At 41.6% G+C, this 20,396-nt stretch overlaps 1 protein-coding gene across 1 annotated transcript in view; it reads left to right on the forward strand.

Moving 5' to 3' along the window:
* LOC103739874 (zinc finger SWIM domain-containing protein 5) overlaps positions 1–20,235 on the forward strand; it is a 46,542-nt gene extending 26,307 nt beyond the window's left edge. Inside the window, exons 4-10 of the mRNA XM_008840345.2 lie at positions 4,612–4,791; positions 10,906–11,082; positions 13,327–13,473; positions 13,957–14,094; positions 18,054–18,314; positions 18,538–18,673; positions 19,867–20,235. Coding sequence (XP_008838567.2) covers positions 4,612–4,791; positions 10,906–11,082; positions 13,327–13,473; positions 13,957–14,094; positions 18,054–18,314; positions 18,538–18,673; positions 19,867–20,038 — 1,211 coding nt within the window. The 3' untranslated portion in view covers positions 20,039–20,235. The remainder of the gene's footprint in view (positions 1–4,611; positions 4,792–10,905; positions 11,083–13,326; positions 13,474–13,956; positions 14,095–18,053; positions 18,315–18,537; positions 18,674–19,866) is intronic.
* Positions 20,236–20,396: the final 161 nt, after the last annotated feature.

Here is a 20,396-nt window from a genome sequence, read left to right on the forward strand (position 1 = left end):
ATAAATAAATAAAATTAATTAAACAAATAAGTAAATAAAATAAATATTTTTAAAAAAAGGAAAACCAAAATTATTTATCTAGGCTTCACGTTTTCCTAAGAGGCTGTCAGATCCCCTGGAACTGGAGTTACAGACAGTTGTTAGCTGCCATGTGTGTGCTGGGATTCAAACCCGGGTCTTCTGCAAGAATAGCCAGTGTTCTTAACCACTGAGACATCTCTCCAGCCCCATTTACAGAGAGTTTTTGACACTTTTTTAAACTGCAAGAAAATATGGTTTTGGCTACTGTGACACAGTCCTGCGAGTGCTGTAGGGAGGAAGGCAACTGTAAGATTTTGCTTTGGCTCTTTCTTAAAGATGTGACAGACTCTGTTTTTTAAACTAATTCCTAAAGACCTATTTAATGAAACAGAAGACTCATTTATCATTTCTAAGTGAAAGCATTTATTCTCACCCTCTAGAGATTATCTTAATATCTGAATGATTAGGACATAGGAACTCCTACATGATGATAGCATTAGTAATGTTTGTTTACTTCTTAAGTGGATCTTAGCTTACCCACTCTGTGTTCCATTCCTTAAATTATCAGTCCTCAAAGTGGCCTCTTTTTGATACATTTTTCATTTAATTGGGGGGAGGGAGCTGAGTGTGGTGGCTCATGCCTTTAATCCAAGCACTTGGGAGGCAAAGGCAGGTGAATCTCTGTGAGTCCCTGTAGCCACAGCTGGCCTGGAACTCACTTTGTAGACTAGGCTGGCCTTGAACTCACAGAGATCCACCTGCCTCTGCCTCCCAAGTGCTGGGACTAAAGGCATGTGCCACCACACCCAGCAGCCAGCCTGGTCTATATAGAGAGTTCTGGGCCAGCTGGGACTACAGGGAGACCCTGTCTCAAACCCCAAAAAGTGTGTATGTGTGCATGTGTGTGTAGTGTACACTCATACCATAGGGCAAGTGTAGAGGTCAGAGGACAACTTGTGGGGGCTGGTTCTCTCGCCATCATGTAAGTCCTGGAGATTAAATTCAGGTATTAAGGACCATCTTGCTGGCCCTTGATCTTCTTTTTATGTGTGAAGATTAAATATGAAAATATTTTTCTTCACTATAGAGGAAAAGCACTTCTTTAATTAAGTTAATGTAACCAGTAATGTAATCCCTTTATAAGCAGTTATTGTAATTGTTACATAGTATATTTCTTTCTCATGGTATGTTTGATGGGTAAAAGTTGCCACACAAGCCTGATGACCTGAATTTTGTCCCTGGAACTCAGTAGAGAACTGACTCCCAAAAGTTGTCTGCTGACCTCCACATTCACACTGTGGCATGTATGCATCTATACTCACACAAATAATAATTAATAAATAATAATAATAAATTTAAAAGATTGAGTTGAGGGCTGGCAAGATGACTCAGCAGGTAAAGGTGCTTGCTGCCAAGCTTGATGACCTGAGTTTGATCCCTGGGACTCACATAGTAGAAGGAGAGAACTGACTCCTGCAGGTTGTCTTCTGACCTCTACAACCATGTTGTGGCATATGTGTACCACCCTCCCATACATAAATAAGTAAATATAGTATTGACCCTGTATAAATGAACTTTGATCTTCAGTTAGTATCTGAAATTGAGGCTAGATGATCTTTTAAAACATTCCTATTTGAAGGGGGCCAGAGAGATGGCTCAGTGGTTAAGAGCACTGGCTGCTCTTCCAAAGGACCCAGATTCAGTTCCAGGCACCCACATGACAGCTAATGACCATCTGTAACTCCAGTTTCAGAGGATCCAGTGCCCTCTTCTGGCTTCTTCATGCATTGCACACACAGTACACTTACATATATTCAGGCAAAATACTTCATACACATAAAATACAAATAAATAATTTCTATTTGAAAAAATCCATATGACTTTGAGAGGCTTTGAAATAATGAGTGAAATTTCCATACATGATTAAATTAAGAAGCATTAAATTACTGGGTATGGTAGCTCATGCCTGTATTTCCAGCACCTGGGAGGCTAAGGTAGAAAGATCATGAATTCCAGGCTAACCCACCTGGACAATATAGCAAGACCTTATTGAGGGAGGGAGGATGGCTTAATTTATGCTTATTGATGACTGGAGATTGAGAAATTATCTGATATAGCTTCATCTTGAGAATAAAAAGTTGTTTTCCTTGAAAAGGAGGGTGAGGTGATCAAAGAAATAGTACCCATTTGTACCCATTCACTCTGGAATGTGGTGTTCTGCTACAATAACAGAAAATTGAAGAAAGTAATGTTTCAAAGCATCATACATTGATTAGCATTTTCAAAATCCAAGTCCCAAATAATTTTATTTGGGAAAAAAGAAACACTAAGATTTTCCTCTGTAATAATAATATACTAGACTACACCCTTTGCAAATATTATCCCATTTAATTCTCAGACTATCCCTATAAAATAAGTATTTTTATGCTCTTAGTTTTATAATTGAGGGACTTAAAGGTTAAATGCTTAACAAGCCAAAGTACATTTTCTGAGCCCTTCCTTCCGACTTTGTCCTTATGCTGAGTGCCTTTCCTTTATGCTTATATACCCTGAGTATACTCTGTATGCGTGCACATTCATATATAGCACACTCACAGAGGCCAGAGGACAAGCTCAGGTGCTGTTCTCAGGTACCTTCCACCTTTTATTTGAGACAGGCTCTCATTGCCTGAAACTTTGGCACGCAGGCCAGGCTAGCTGGCCCTGCAAGTTTCCAGAGGTCCTCCACCTTCCATCTCGCCATGGCTGTGATAGGATTACAGGCGCTTGTCACTGTACCCAGTGTTTATGTGGGCTTTGGGGGTCTGAACTCAGATCCTTAACACCTGCAAGGCAAACACTTTAACTTCTGAGCCATCTCCCCAACCCTATGCCCTGAACATATCTTAATTTTGATATGTTAATAGTTACATGGCATTATGCTTATTTATCCACCTCTCCCATTAGACAACTCTTCAAGGGTAGAAAACAGTGTCTTCTTCACCAGTAGCTAGGTTACCTTTGCATCACTGTGGCCACAATACCTGACAGAAACCTAAGGGAGGAAAGATTCACTGGGCTCACAGTTTCAGAAGTTTTAGTTCATCATGGTCAGGAAGCCATTACAGGGCAGCTACCTTCATAGAAATGAAAACCTGCCTGGCATGGTGGTGCACGCCTGTAGTCCCAGCACTTGGGAGGCAGAGGCAGGTGGATCTCTGTGAGTTCAACGCCAGCCTGGTCTACATAGTGAGTTCCAGGACAGCTCAGGCTACAGGGAGACTCTGTCTCAAAAAAACCAAAAAAAAAAAAAAAAAAAGAAATGAAAACATATAGCAGAGTCTGATCATATTACTGTGGACCAGGAAGTAGACAGACAGGCAAGAACCAAGGCTATAGCCTTCAGAGACTCCTACCCCTTGTAATCTACTTCCAGCTAGGCCCCACTTTCAGAGTTTCCAGAACTTCCTATCACAGTGCCACCAGAAGGGATCCAAGTATTCAAAATATGAGCCAGTGGGGGACATTTCAGATTCAAGCCATAACATCAGTACAGATATTTTTGTGAATAGAATTCTCACAATAGATATTTGTTAGACTGCAATTTTGAGTTCAGTGTTAAAGCCAGAATTTGCCCTGTTTATCATCACAAACAGTGATCCCAACATCAAAATACTCATTCTGAGGCTGGGCATGGTAGTGCATGCCTTTAATCCCAACACTCAGGAGGCAGACACAGGTGGATCGCTCTGAGATTGAGTCCAGCTTGGTCTACATAGCAAGTTTCAGGCCAGCTGGGACCACAAGGAAACCCTGTCTCAAAAAAGAAAAAAAAAGGTATTCACTCTGAAAAAAAAAGTGAGGGGCAGGGGGGCTGAAGATACAGCTCCAGAAATTAAGAGCACGGGCTACTCTTGCAGAGAACCCAGGTTCAGTTCCCAGCACCCACATGGCAGCTAACAACTGTATGTAACTCCAGTTCCAGGGGATCTGACACCCTCTTCTGGTCTCCACAGGCATTGTATAACACAGGCAGGCAAAACACTCAAACACTTTTTTTTAACTTTTTTTAAAATATTTTATTATTTTTATTTCATGTGTATGAGTGTATTGCCTGCATGTAGGTAAGTGCACCTGTGTCGTGCAATGTCATGCATGGATCCCCTGGAACTGGAGTTACAGACAGCTGCTAGCTGCAAAGTGGATGCTGGGATTCGAACCCCCATCTGATGCAAGAACAGCCAGTGTTCTTAACCATTGAGCCATCTCTCCAGCCCTCAAACACATTTTTTAAAAAAAGATAATCACTATCACTCTGCTTTAAGGATTTAAACTTTAGGATTAAATAATCTGCCAATATATATGAAAAAGAAAGAAGAAAGCTGATGTGTTTGTTGTTGTTGGGGTCTGTGTTGGTTGTTTTGGGGGGGATTGGTTGTTTTGGTGCTGAAGATTGACCCTATGCATTCTGAGCATGCATTCTACCACTGAGCTACCAGGTGCTGCTGCTTTGGAAACCTTTTCTGCCACCCAAAAATGGAGCTGAAGCTCTACAGCTTACACACGCATCAAAGCAGAGATACCAAGAATGTTGGTTGCTTTCTTTTTCAGGGGCTTTATGGGTGTGCATAATTTTAAATCCACACTGCAAACTGGAAGAAAAATCCTGTTGGCTACAGCAACTACAGAAGTGGAGCGACCTAGATGTCTGTCCCCTGGAGGATGGGAACTATGGGCATGAACTGCCCAACATCACCAATGCACTTTCCCAGAATGCCAGTCACAGCCCAGGTGAGCCACGTATCCTTTTTGTGTAGAATGTCAAAGGCTGGAGGGTAAAGCATCAGAACAATGGTAGCTAGACAGCCTTTTTAAAACCATCATAAATAAAAAAAGCCCATCCTTTTATTCACCCCCAAATGCTAAATCTTGAATAGAGTATGTTTTTTATTTCAACATCGATGTTGCTGCTCTTCTCTACATCGTGGGTGTCTACAGTATCCAAGGTAAAGTCCTAGAGTTACCTGTACAGTTCCTCTCTAACCTTCAGGTTCTCTGTGTCTAATGGGTCTGGGCCTCAGTTTGGGTTGGTTCTCGTAGCTTAGAAGACCTACTTCAATGGTGAGAGAGAGGCCTACCCAAAACAAAACAAAACAAAAACAGTTTTAAAAAGTGTCCTGACCAAATCCTTCCTTACCCTTGTTGTTTTTCTTTCTTTCTTTCTTTCTATTTTCCAAATTTTTTGTAAAGCAGATCTTTGAGTAGGTCATCCTCCTAAGTTATTGCCAGGACATCTGTCCCATTTAAAAGCAAACCAAGTACAAGGATACTGTACCCACTACTACCTTTTGAGCCCACTGTTGCACAGATACCACTTAGTATCAAGCATTTACCTCGGTGCTATATCTTTTTATTCAAACTGTTTATGTTGTATGTTGGCAACACTGATTTTATAGTTGGTCTCTTGTCTCTCTTTCTTTCTTTTTCAGACAGTGTCTCCCTGTAGCCCCAGCTGGTCTGGAACTTGCTATGTAGACCAGATTGGCCTCAATCTCACAGAGATTCATTCACCTGACTCTGCCTCCCAAATTCTGGGACTAAAGGTGTGCACCACCAAGCCCGGTTCTCTTTTCTTTTAAGTAATAACTATTGGTATTTTTAACATCAAGTAGGAATTCACTTAAATAATTGTTTTGCTTGGTCTTCTACTGTACCATAACTAGTTGTCAAAAGACTACAATTTTGTCACTTCATTAGGCTACCCATTCCTGGCACTCATCAAGCCTGCACAGCGCAGGAACACTTTTATATAGATTTTTGGATGGCATAGAAGGCCAAATGCATACAAACACATGCCTCTACTCTGGAAATTCTTGTCATTTCATATTGGTTCTTCATTATTAGTTCGTTCTCTCTCCCCATTTCCCCTCCACCTTTGCTGTTGTTTTTTATTTTGTTTTACTTTGTTTTATTTATTTATTTATTTATTTAGTCTTATGGAGACAGGGTCTCCCTGTAGCCCCAGCTGGCCCGGCACTCCATATGTAGACCAGGCTGGCCTTGAGCTCACAGAGATCTGCCTGTCCCCCCCACCCCCCCACCCCCCCATCCCCAATGTTTTTTTATTTTGTATTTGGAGAGGATCTCATTGTATACCCTGGGCTGGCCTTGAACTTAAGATCCTCCTGCTTCAGCCTACCATATGCTGTGATTACAGACACATCCCTCTTACTCAGCTGTTGGTTCTTTTTTATTTTTAATTGCTTCCTCTCTTTTTCCCTTCCTTTCATTCTTCCTTCCTTTAATCCTTCCTTTCTCCTTTCTCTCTTTCTCTCTCTCTCTACCCCTCCCTCCCTCTCTCCCTCCCTCCCCCCCTCCCCTCTCTTTCTCTTTCTAGCCCAGACTAACCAAAAACTCCCAATTTTAGCCAAAGTAGACCTTGAAATTCTGATCCTCCTGTCTCTACCTTTCACGTGCTTGAAGTACTGGGATTATGGTCATGCACCACCATACCTGGTTTATGTGGTACTAAAGATCAAACCCAAACCCAGGGCTTCGTGAATGTTAGCAAGCACTCTACCAGCTGAGCTATACGCCCCCTCATTCTTTTGTGACTAATATCTATCTCTCACATCCCATTACCATTGAAACTGGAGGAGTCAAACATCCCACTTCTCTCTCTCTTTTTTTTTTTTTTTTTTTTTTGAGACAGGGTCTCACTGTATAGCCCTGATTGATCTGGAACTCAACTGTGTAGACTGGCCTCGAACTCACAGAGATCTACCTGCCTCTGTCTCCCTTAGTGCTAGAACGACACTTCACCTGGCCTATTCATTCTATTAAATTACCATTTTATATCATCTTTTCCTCAAAACATTCCATACTTCTCCTCTTCTTGCTTTCATTTGAGTCTGGTTTCTGGTTCATTAACATTATAGCAATCAAAAGAAAATATCCAAAATTTCATTACCATTTCTGTGGTGTTGAGTCACAAGAATTCTTAGAAGGTCAAAGAATTACTACCTCTGTCCATCTATTCTGCCTCTTCCTTTGCTATTTGTATTTCCACCTAGGTCCAAGTCCATCACTTGTTCCCAAGTCTTATTCTTTTTCTTCTATCCAAAATACCACTCTAGTAATTATCTCCAGCCTCTTCTGCATCAGAAATTGTTCCCTGAGTTATGGATTATTCCTATGAGTTGTAAAATACATACACTTTGTTATATCTCCATCATTAATCATTAAACAAAACAAAACAAAAAACACTCCTATGACTCCCCATACCTTTCTACTGCCAGACTATTTCTCTGAGGTACAAGATGGTGGTATATGCCTATAATTCTAGCACTGAGGAGGTAGCAGCAGGAGGATCACAAGTTCTAGACCAGTTTGGGCTATATAGAAAAGAGTATTTACCATCTCCATGTTTTCTGCTCTCTGGTTCTCCTTTTTCTGCTCTCTGGTTCTCTCACTCTAGTCAGGTTTTCATACCCACCTCTACTGAGACAGCTCTACTTAGTCACTAATATCTTCCATGGCTAAATCCAATGATTGGTTCTCTTATAAGCTTTTATTTGTTTATTTATTTGTTTGTTTGTTGAGACATGGTCTCTTTGTAGCCCCAGCTGACCTAGAACTCACTATGTAGACCAGGCTGGCCTGGAACTCACATAGATCCATTTCTTCTTCTTCTTACTGCCTTACTGTCTCCTCCCCATTTTCCCAACTAAAAGTGCATTAAGTGCCCAGCACTAAGTCATCAGATTACTTCTCTTTCTATACTTCTTTGATGACTGCATTATTTTAACAAATATCTATATGTTAATTCCAAGCTATATAATCTCCTGTTCAGACTTCTCTAAACTCCAGCCTTACATTTCCTGCTTTTTTGATAACTCTGCTTATATATTCATCACCTCCTCCTACTACTACTTTGTCCTACTCTTCTTTTTCTTCCTTTTCTCCATATTTCTTATTCTTTTGGGTTTTTTTTTTTGGTTTGGGTTTTTTTTTTATTTTATGTGTATAAGTGAACTACATGTGTGCAAACTATGGGGACTGGAAGCAAGTATTGGATCCCTGGAACTGGAGTTACAAGACAACTGTTAGCTGCCATATAGGTGCTGGGAACTGAACCCAAGTCCTCTGGAAGAGCAGCCAGCACTCTTAAACACTGAGCCAGCTCTCTAGCCCCATTGTCTAGTATTTCTTGATTAAATAGTGCATGCTCTAAAATTAAAGCAGGCCTATGAAATAAACTAATTTCTTAAAATATATTTTTAATTATGTGTATGTATGTATCTGTGTGTGTGTTTGTGAATGCAGTGCCAGGGAGGCCAGAAAAGAATGTTGGATCCCTTCGAGTTGAAGTTTTCCAGGCAGTTGTGAGCCACCAAATATGGGTGCTAAGAACTAAGTGTAGGTCCTCTGAAAGAGCAGTACATGTTCTTAATCACTGAGCCATCTCTCCAGCTCCAAAAATTAAATTATTTTACACCCCCCCCCAAAAAAAGTGCTCCACTGAGGAACAGCATGTACAAGAAGCAATTTCAATAAGTACTCTCAATGTTACTGTAATGATAGCATCCTTTAATCATCTGAACCTGTGCTCAGTGGAATATATTAAATTTTAAGGATGACCAGACTCCAAGGACTTTTTGTAGATGAACAAATATGTTAGTTTCTTTCATGTCCAGTCTGAATCCTCCACTCTTCTTGTGGTTCATTTGTTTGCTCAGTTTTGCATATAATCAGTATGTGCACACCTAATTTGGTCAGTTTTTGAAAGTATCTGTGTAGTTCAATCCTTTTTTTGGGGGGGGGTGTCTTATTGAGACAGGGTCTCCCTGTAGCCCCAGCTGCCGTGGAACTCACTCTTTTATGGATTCTTTTTTTCAGTCTTATTGAGACATGGTTTCCCTATAATCTCAGCTGGTCTGGAACTCGCTAGGTAGACCAGGCTGCCCTCAGTCTCACAGAGACCCGCCTGCCTCTGCCTCCCAAATGTTCAGATGAAAGGTGCATGCCACCACGCCCAGGACATTTTTCTTCCTGAAATGTCATTTTCTGGTTTTGATACCAAGGCCATTTTGCCTTTAGTTCAATCCTTTTTGGGGGGGGTGTCTTTTTGAGACAGGGTCTCCCTGTAGCCCCAGCTGCCGTGGAACTCACAGAGATGTGCCTGCCTCTGCCTCCCGAGTGCTGGGATTAAAGGCATGCACCACCACACCCGGCATAGTTCAATTCTTGATCCCAAATAGTTTCAAACATCAATTGAATATCTTGCAATTTTTCTTTTTCTTAAATGTCATCTTCAGCCAGACTTGGTATCACACGTCTTTAATCCCAGCACTCCCGAGATAGAGGCAAGTTCAAAGCCAGCCTGGTCTACGTAGTAAGTTCCAAGTCAGCTGGGGCTATAGGGAGACCCTGTCTCAAAAAGAGCGAAGGGAAAAAAAAAAAAAGAACCAAACAAACAAAAAAAAATGTCATCTTCATGAGTCCACTTACGTCTTTAATTTATGAAATAGCTCCTTCATTTTGTTCAGCCATGTTCCACCCTTAAAAACGGAGCTTATAAAGCCAGTCATGGTAACACATTCCTATAATCCCACTTGGGAGATGGAGGCAGGAGGATCAAATTCAACTCCAGCCTCAGCTATACAGCAAGTTTGAGATACTGTCTCAACCATCCCACCTCCACAACCCCCAAAATTTGAGTTTATAGAGGAGTTTACAATCTATTTGAGAAGATAGGGCTAACCTATGTTGGGAAATAGCAAAGACTTAAAATGGCTAAGTGGAAGGTCTAGACAGTGAAGATTATGAATTCCAGATGAAGAGCCATGTACTTTGCCCCTCAGTGCCTCATTAACTCATTTGCAAAATGGAGGGAATACTGTATTGTGAGATTAGACAACATAAAACAGGCAGAGCACAAGTTGTGTTGAGAAATGAGTCAGTCTTTGTCCTTAGCCCCTTTCATGTATTATCAACAAAATACCAACAGCATTGAACTGTGGGACAGATTCAGTAGTCTTAGAAGAGGGTATAAAACAGGATGCAGGAGGGAGAGAGAAAGACAGAGACACAGACAGATAGAGACTGAATATGAGTCAAACTTACTTTGTAGTGTTGATTTTTCTGCAGCCATTTTCCTGAAGGGAGATGGGATGATAAGATTTCAATGAGAAAACAAGTTTTTTTGTCAGCATCTGCTTTTCTTATAGGAGAACAAATTATAAAACTATAAGCTGAAGACAAATATAACCCCCCCTGATAGTGATAAAGGTAGCAGAGTATAGACTATAGACAGCTTTAAATCTTTTCCAGCTTTTATTTATTTTTGATGTGTGAGTTTTTATTTTTACTTTTAAGGGGACTCGAGGTGAGGGGTGTTGTTTGCTTGTAAAGATAGAGTCTGTGTCATCCAGTTCAGCCCCAAACTTTTGATCTTCCTATGTCAGCCTCCTGAGTAGTTTTTAAAGCTTTTAATGTAAATATCATAGAAAGCCCTTGGTATGATAAGGGTCATACTGTAAATGAAACAGGTTGTGGACTCATTACAAAAATTCCCTAGCTGTGTCTTTCTTCTTCTAATCATTATAGGAAACAGTTTATATCCTTATTATTGAGCAGATGAGCACAGCTGCCTGTTCAAGCTTTTGTGTGGCTCTGAATTCCAGTGGAAATTAGACAGCTGTAGAAGGAGGAAGGCATTCCTAGATCTTTGTATAAGGTTCTTCTGATAGAGGACACAGATCCACAATAAGCTTATCTATGAAGGAGACATCACAAGTACCAGACAGAATGTTCTCATTCTGTTCTTCTGGCTAACCTCCCACTCTAAAGAAGACCAGGGGTTAGAGCTTCACATTATCCGGCCATTTTTTTTTCTTTCCCCAGACTCCTTATCCCGACCAAGACGAACAGTGTTCACTAGAGCCATTGAAGGCCGTGAATTACATTGGCAGGACAGCCACCTACAGAGAATAATCAGCAGTGATATATATACAGCTCCTGCCTGCCAGCGGGAAAATGAGCGACTACTCTTTAATTCCCATGGCCAGCCACTGTGGCTTGGTAAGTCTAGCCCTCCTCTACTCCAAGAATTTCAGGACCCTACCTCACTTCATACCAGGCTTCATACCAGGCCCATATGAGCTACTGGTATATGTACCAGCAATACCAGCTACAGCTTAGAGTCTGCACAGCTCTTTTGAAGCATTTACTGTCAAGTCAGGTTATTTATTTGAAGCCTAAGTCATTTGTATAAGGTCGTTTGTATAGCTGAGCTATAGCAATCTCAAATGGGAGATTTGTATCCTGTTCCTTAAGCTTTAGGAGGATAAATACATAATGTATACTGAAGCATTATAAATACATTAATACCTATGAAGTGTAATAACAAAGGTACTAGATGTCAGTTTACATAGTCTCTCAGGCCACAGTTACTGAGCAACATTATTTTCTGCTCTGAAATTATATATTTTGCTTAAAAATACTATGGGAAGGGGGAGGTGGCACACGCCTTTAATTCCAGCACTCGGGAGGCAGAGGCAGGTGGATCTCTGTAAGTTCAAGGCCAGCCTGGTCTACATAGGGAGTTCCAGGACAGCTGGGGCTACAGGGAGACCCTGTCTCAAAAAGACCAAAACAAAAAAAAGTACTATGGGGACTAGGAGGTAGCTTAGGTAAAGTGTTTGCCTTACAAGACTGAGAACCTGAGTTCAGTTCCCAGACATGTTAAGCAATGCAGGTGTGGTGACATGCACTTGTAATCCCAGCACTGAGGAAGCAGAGACTGACAGATCCCTAGGCCTCACTAACCAGAGCCTAACCTAATTGCTAAGTTCAAGGCCAAGAAGAGACCCTGTCTTAAAAAAGAGAGGAAAGATCAGCAAGATGGCCCAGTGGGTAAAAGTACTTACTATACAAGCCTGATGACCTGAGTTTGATCCCTAGAACCTCTGGTAGGTTCTTGTCCTCTCATTTCCACACACACAGTGACATGCATATGCCTGCACTCATATACATCAGATACGTACACGCAGAATATTAATAACAATAACAAACATTTTTAAAACTGTGGACAATGCCCGAGAAGTCAGACCCGGGGTTGTCCTCTGGACCACACATGCAAGCATGCATGAACACACACATATGTACCAGCACCCATTTTTAAAAAGCATTGTGTTTGAAACCTGTGCTGGTAGCTAGGACACAATCTGCATCTGTCACCAGGCTGTCTTCCTCTTATCTTTCCCATCTTCCCAACTTTCTTTATAACAAGGTAGAGCTGTTTCATTGAGTTTAAACTTCCTCTGCAGTATTTTCCTGGCTTACAGTTTGTCCATAACTTTATTAAAGAACACCCTCCAAAATAAAGCTAAAGGGTTCATTACAGCACAGAAATAAATAATGTACAGATGGGAAAATTGGGAACCATCTAAAGATCTAACAATATGGGACTAACTAAGCAGTAGATGAACACATTCAGTAGAATGATGTATATTCATTTTTTATGTCGTGCAAGTATATTTTATGCCACTGACAATATTTACAATGTATTATTAAGTTGCAAAACACTAATTATTGTACTCTATTTTTTGTTTAAAAAAACAGAAAAAAATCTATATAAATACACATGCTTATTTATATCTTTAAATCCTGTACATTATTTTGTGTATGTGCGTAGGATATGTGTTCATGTGTGCATGCAGATGTGTGTTCAGGTGTGTGTGCACATGTGAAAGCCACAAGCTAACACTGAGTATCTTTCTCAGTCTCTTTCTACCTTGTATTTTGAGACGGGGTCTCTCACAGAACCTGGAGCTCACTGATTCAGCTGGAGTGGCTGGCCAGCAAGCCCCAGGGATCCTCCTATTTCTACCTCCTCTGTTATTTCTTTTCTTTTTTTTTGATAATTTCATATATGAATATTGTATTTTCATTATGTCTACCTATCCCCCTCCAAACCCTCCCATGCTCCCTCCCTCACAATTTCTTGTCCTCTTCTTTGATTATTATTGTTACATATGCATACATACATTATAAATATATGTATTACTACTTAGTGGTGCATTTCTATAATTTTTAATATTAGCTTTAGAAGAAATGATAAAATAAGAGGAAAGTTCATTTTTGGTCTTTTTGAGACAGGGTCTCCCTGTAGCTCCAGCTGTCTTGGAACTCACTATGTAGACCAGGCTGGCCTTAAACTCACAGAGCTCTGCCTGCCTCTGCCTCCCGAGTGCTAGGATTAAAGGCATGCTAGCCTGATTTGAAATTTTAACACAACTAATATATTTTCTTCTTGTCTGGTAGAGCATGTACCTACAGCTTGTGCTCGGGTTGATGCACTGCGATCTCATGGTTATCCAAAAGAGGCTCTCAGGCTCACAGTAGCCATTATTAATACCCTGAGGTTGCAGCAGCAGCGGCAACTGGAAATCTACAAGCATCAGAAGAAAGGTACAGTGATTAGGAATCATCTAATGTCTTTGGTCTAAGACTGCTAAGGATTCTCAGGAGATGTAAACACCCAAGAACCTAATTTTCATTCAGTATCATGGTAAGGCAGGTGGCTTGAGAATTCTAAGTAATTCTACCTTCTGAGTGGAGTGCCTCACTATATTTCTTTGAATCTCAGATTTATTATCTGTAAAATAGGAACAGTGATGCCTGCCTGCCTCCTTCACCTATCAGATAAAAGTCCCATTAAGATCTGGAGAAGATCCTTTTTAAACTATAAAGCTGATTCCACATATGCACTGCCAGCAGACAATCTAAATTAGAACTGGCTAGTGAGCTTCCGATCAGGCCTACCCACCAAAGATAAGACTTTTCTTTGACTCTCTGGGTCAAGGTTTGAATGAGACTAATAAAGCATCCAAAGCAGAGAAAATGAGCAGAGTCCCCAGCACGACCTAAAACTTTGAACCCGTTTATTTCCAGAACTGTTGCAGAGAGGAACCACAACAATCACAAATCTGGAGGGCTGGGTGGGCCACCCCCTAGATCCCATTGGCTGCCTGTTTCTCACTTTGACTGAGGCCTGTCGCCTGAACGATGACAGCTACATGGAAATGTCAGGTACAAGGGTCAGCCCAAGACCAGCCAGAACTGCCCTTGGCAGCCATCTCCTCTCTGCCAAACTTTGTTCTGCCTCTCTTGTAGCCTTTTCTTCCATCTTTTAAACTGACTATCCCTGGGTTTTCTCAGGCTTCCACTCTCTCCAGCCTAATTTTCTCACCCTGTGAGCTGACCTTTTCCTACTTTCCCATTTGACCTTACCAGCTTCCTTGTACCTTTCACTTCTCTACCATGAATGATTAAACAGTTCCAAAGGGAATAAGAAGGGCTAGAGGAATTTCAGGGGTCAGAGGCCAAAACATTCAGAGTCTGGAAGTGGGAGAGAACTGAACTTCCAGCAGGCAGGTGTGTATCTAGCTGTTTGTGGTTGTGCCCACCTGTAGCCACAGCTACTCAGGAAGCTGAGACAGGAGAATCCTTTGAGCCCAGGGATTCCATTGAAGCCAGTCTGAACCACACAATGAATTCCAGGCTAACCTGGGCTACGGTGTAAGACCTTGCCTAAAAAAAAAAAATGAAGTGTCTATTATTGAAATCACATAATACTGTTACCAGGATCTTGCTCTGGTCTTCCTCTGCCCTCCACTCCTTGTGATCTCTGTTGAAAGAAGTTAGACTAGACACACAGTGTTGTACAAAAGATCACTTTATTACAGGTAAAGCCATACACTCTCAAGCATGAGAGTAGACAATAGCCAAAGGGACCATTGCAAAGCAGATCATTCTTACAGAGAGTGGACATGACTAGAGAGACCAACAATTTTAGGTAGGCCTTATACTATTTCTAGAGCTACTGGAGGTCAACTTCTTGAGGGGCACTTTCCTGTCAGGTGATTAACTCTTTTTTTTTTAATATTTTATTCATTTTTATTTTATGTGTATGAATGTATATTGCCTGCATGTATGTGAGTGCACCCGTGTTGTACAATGCCACAGAGGTCAGAAGAGGGCTTTGGATTCCCCTGGAACTGGAGTTAAGCATGGTTTGTAGCTGCCATGTGGGTGCTGGGAATCAAACCCGGGTCCTCTGCAAGAGCAGTCAGTGCTCTTAACCACTGAGCCATCTCTCCAGCCCCATGATTAACTCTTAAGAAAGAAGACAACGAGCCAGGCATGGGGGCGCACACCTTTAATCCCAGCACTTGGGAACCTGGGAGGCAGAGGCAGGTGGATCTCTCTGAGTTCAAGGCCAGCCTGGTCTACATAGTGAGTTCCAGGCCACCTGGGGCTACAGGGAGACCCTGTCTCAAAAAGACAAAAAAAAAAAAAAAAAGAAAAAGAAAAGAAAGAAAGAAGACAATGGCACCTCCTTACTCCTTACCAGAAAGCCTCCAGCTAGATAGTAATCTTTTTTCCTGCAGTTTAAAATGTCTTGTCCCCACCCCACTCAGATCCCCACCCCCAACTCTTATCTCTCTCTTCCTTTCAAAGATTTTATTACTATTTTTTGAAATATTTTATTTATTATTTTTATTTTATGTGTATGAGTGTATTACCTGCATGTATGTGAGTGCACCCATGTTATGCAGTGCCGAAGCGGTCAGAAGAGGGCTTCGGATTCCCCTGGAACTAGAGTTAAGGATGGTTCATAGCTGCCATGTGGGTGCTGGGAATCAAACCTGGGTCCTCTTCAAGAGCAGTCAGTGCTCTTAACCACTGATCCATCTCTCCAGCCCCTATTACTATTTTTTAAAAAGATGCCCAATCCCCCTGGAACTGGAGTTACAAGTTGTAAGCTGCCCAACATGGGTGCTGGGAACTAACTGAACTTGGGTCCTCTGAACATTCAGTACATACCCTAACCACTGAACCATCTCTCTAGTCCCTTTTATTTTTAATTATGCATGCATGTTTGTGCCTATGAGTGTAAGCACCCACTGAGGCAGAAGGGGACATCAGTTGCACTGGAGCTGGAGTTATAGGTGGTTTGAGCTTTCCAGCATGGGTGACAAGAACTTGGGTCCTCTGGAAAAGCAGTACATTTTAACCACCGAATCATCTCTCCAGCCTTCTCAGATCCCATTCTTTTATTTAAATGTGTATATGTGGGGGGGTGAATGTAGTGCCTGCAGAGGCTGGAAGAGAGCATTAGATCCCCTGGAATTGGAATTACAAGCAGTTGTGAGCCACCAAACTTGGGTGCTAGGAACCAAACTCTGGTCCTCTGCAAGAGCTCTTAATTGCTGATCCATCTCTTCAGCCCTAGATCCATTTCTTTTGACCAGTAATCACAGTCCTGAAGTTCAGTACCAGTTCCTCATTTTACCAGCTGTTGATTATGAGGCAGACATCCATCCCCAGTGACCTTCAAGTTTGTTAATATCTCACTAGCTCCCTAGAAATACTCTAATTTTCTATTAACATTCTTCTTCAAAAACAAAAACAAAATTGGTTTTGTGCCAATTTTAGCCTAACTGTCCCGAAAATAGCTATGCTAGATACATAACCAATTATTTCTTCTGTGCTGTTACCACATTGAATTTACCTGCATTTACTTTAGTATTTAGTGCATTTCATTACAGTTTGTCTACAAGTATCTCTAACTAGACTATCAGCTACTTAATAGCAGAAATTATGGCTTAATGTTCATGTGATCTTAGTATTGCCTACCACTTAATTGTCTTCCTGAGCTACTTAATAAATGAAAAAAAGAAAAGAAATCAAGCTGCAGGGCTGGAGAGATGGCTCAGCGGTTAAGAGCACTGACTGTTCTTGCCGGTGTTTGATTTCCAGAATCCACATGGTGACTAACAACCATCCATAACTCCAGTTCCAGGGGAATCCAACGCCCTCTCTGACCTCCTCAGGCTGTGCATGACACGAGTGCATTTACACACATGCAGGCAATACATTCATACACATAAAATAAAAATAATAAAATATTTTTTTAAAAAGAAATCAAGCTGCTCCTTCTTCTTTTTTGTTTTTTTGTTTGTTTGTTTGTTTGTTTTTTTTTAAGAGACTTCACTCTGTTCTCCATGCTGGTGTTGAACTTAATACACTCAAGCAATCCTGCCACTACAGGGCCCTAAGAAGCTAGAGCTACAGGCACATGCCAACATACCAGCTAAGACTTTGACTTTTTTTTTTTTTTTTTTTGTAAATATGTATGCTTGTAGGTAAGTGCACCTGTGTCATGCAATACCTGAGGAGAACAGAAGAGGCTGTTGGATCCCCTGGAACTGAAGTTACGGACAGTTGTTAACTGCCATGTGGGTGCTGGGATTCAAACCCTGGTCTTCTGCAAGAACAGTCAGTGTTCTTAACTGCTGAGCCATCTCTCCAGCCCCCAAGGCTGTGACTTTTAAACCAGTGTTCTCTTTCTGAAATTGTGTATGGAACATATAAGATAACATAATGATTAACATAAAAAACATAATACCATAGAAGTTGCAAATGTTAACAAAGTAAGAGTTTAACTGGATGGATTCAAGTTTCTCTAGGTAGAGTTATGAGTTAATCCTAAATCAACCTAGGGCTGCCTTTATGTCCCTTTAATCCCTTACATAGGGATCAACATCTTTGGTCTGTTTTATCTGCACAATAACATTTATAGCTTGAAAAATCTGAAGCTGTACTTTGTTTATTTGGTTACCACTGGCATATACTGTATAGTCCATATGTCAGGCTCTGGAGACACCTAGGGCAATAAGATGGTCTTATCCCTTAAGGTTCTCACAATGAGGTAAAAGAGAGAGACACAAAAAATTATGAGATTATATAATGTGCTAGCAAAATATAAGCATTTTAATATCTCACTAGCTAGCCTAGCCAATTCGTGTATTATGAAGGAGGTAGTGATCTTTGTGGTTCTTATCATCTTTCTTGAGTGTATTTCCCTTACTGCTCTGAGGTTCTGACTCAGCTTCAGTGATAACTGCGTGTATCCCAAAGTGGGAGGGGTGGAGGCACAGAAGGATCTACTAGACCTAAGGAACCGCTTGCCCTGTTGCCCTCAGATATGAATGAAAGCAGACTTCCTATGTACCAGCATGTTCCTGTGGCTACAGGCTGCCCAAACAGCAATGAGTCCTGCCTGTCATTGGCCCTGGAAGTTGCTCTGATGGGCATGGGTCAACAGAGGGTAATGCCTGAAGGCCTCTATGCACAGGACAAAGTGTGCCGTAATGAGGAGCAGCTCCTAAGCCAACTCCAGGAGCTGCAGCTGGATGATGAGCTAGTACAAACACTGCAGAAACAGTGCATCTTACTACTAGAAGGTAAGTAGAGAAGGGTTTATTATAACAGTATTTTTGGCTGTGACTCTGGGCTCCCCTCTCTAACATAGCCCAGATATAGGAACATTTATGGGATTAAAGTGTAATGAAGGTTCCTGTAGCTAGCAAACAAACACACATGGGACCCTGGGCTACCTACCGAGTCTCAGCTGGTAAATGGAAGCATACAAAAAAAATAACTGGCTGGCTTTTCTTCTTCCTTCAGGAGGCCCCTTCAGCGGTCTGGGAGAAGTTATCCACCGAGAGAGTGTTCCCATGCATACTTTTGCCAAGTATTTGTTCTTAGCTCTGCTGCCTCACGATCCAGACCTGTCCTATAAATTAGCCTTACGTGCCATGAGGTGGGTAGCTGGTAACCAGCCTGGTTGCCTCCACCAAAGCAGAGGTTTCCAGTGTTCTCTTTCTTTGCTTAGCCTACTTCTCTTGCCCTCTTTGTCTATTCTTGGACACCAAGACTACCTTACAATGGCTCAGATATTTCCTATTATCTAGGATTTATTTTTTTTAATATTTTATTTACTTTTATTTTATGTGTGTTAGTATATTGCCTGCATGTATGTGAGTGCACCCATATCATGCAGTGCCGTGGAGGTCAGAAGAGGGCTTCAGATTCCCCTGGAACTAGAGTTAAGGACAGTTTGTAGCCGCCATATGGGTGCTGGGAGTCAAATACCAGTCCTCTGCAAGAGAAGTCAGTGCTCTTAACCACTAAGCCATCTCTCTAGCCCCCATGATCTAGGATTTCTATCTGAGATTCATTGCTTTTGACCCACTTGGCCCCCTGGCTGTACTCATGGTGGAGTCTGAGAGGCCCCTGAGATATTAATAGATACAATGTGCCCACGACCTGAGCCTTCATGTTCTGGAGCCAGTTTGGCAGCCTGAGAAGGGATTTGTGTCCTTCCATGACTCTATTCAATCATGATTCTCAGGTACATGTCCCCCAGAAATCAGCATGTAGACCCTCAAGACCTGGGAACAATAAGCTCTGAGAATCTTATTTCCAAATTAGAATAGGATCCTTGGCTTGTATTCTCTCAGAGAATTTCAGTTGAAGCATAAGGCTGAAAGAACTCCTTAACTGAAAAGGAAGTTCCTTGGCATGTATGTTTAATGTGTTGTTGTTTTTTTTTAAGTAATTCTGTGGCTCTTTATCTACCTTTCAAATCTCTTTGCAGTGGGAACTATTCAGCTTCAGTTTTCCAACTGCCCAAGCTTTCATCTGACAAAAAATGCTACCATAGGTTTAAAAACCTTCAAAGCAAGCCAGGCATGGTGGTGCACACCTTTAGTCCCAGCACTTGGGAGGCAGAGGCAGGTGGATCTCTGTGAATTTGAGGCCTGATCTACATAGTGAGTTCCAGGACAGCTGGGGCTACAGGGAGACCCTGTCTCAAAAAGACCAAAAAAATAACTTTCAAAGACTTTAATCTTGCCCTAACCAATTCCTTCCTGGCAGAGAACAAATCCTCTAAAGTGGCACAAAATGGCCAGAGTCTAAATGATAACTGATGACTCTTCCTGGGTCTTTTAGGTTACCTGTTCTAGAAAACTCATCTTCTACAGGTGACACTTCACACCCTCATCATATGGTGTCTGTGGTGCCCAGTCGTTATCCTCGCTGGTTCACTCTCGGACACTTGGAATCACAGCAGTGTGAACTGGCCTCCACCATGCTGACTGCCGCCAAAGGTAAGCATATGTAGACATTAGCCTCCCGTTTCTCCACGGGGCCTACCCACCTAGGGCCTGTCAGAGATTTGACCTGTTGTCTTCTGAATAAGAGAAAGGATGTGTTCTTTGTAGATCAGAGTGGTAGAGATCTTCATGTTGATTGCTCATTAGAAAAGAACTTGAGGGGGCTGGAGAGATGGCTCAGCAGTTAAGAACACTGGCTGTTCTTGCAGAAGACCCAAGTTTGAATCCCAGCACCCACATGGCAGCTAACAACTGTCCATAACTCCAGTTCCAGGGGATCCAACAGCTTCTTCTGTCTTCCACAGGCATTGAACTTACATGCAGAAAATACACACATACACATAAAATAAAAATAATAAATAAAAT

This window comes from Nannospalax galili, unplaced genomic scaffold (genome assembly GCF_000622305.1).
Source record: "Nannospalax galili isolate Female #2095 unplaced genomic scaffold, S.galili_v1.0 scaffold2261, whole genome shotgun sequence".
In the NCBI taxonomy this organism is placed as follows: Eukaryota; Metazoa; Chordata; class Mammalia; order Rodentia; family Spalacidae; genus Nannospalax; species Nannospalax galili.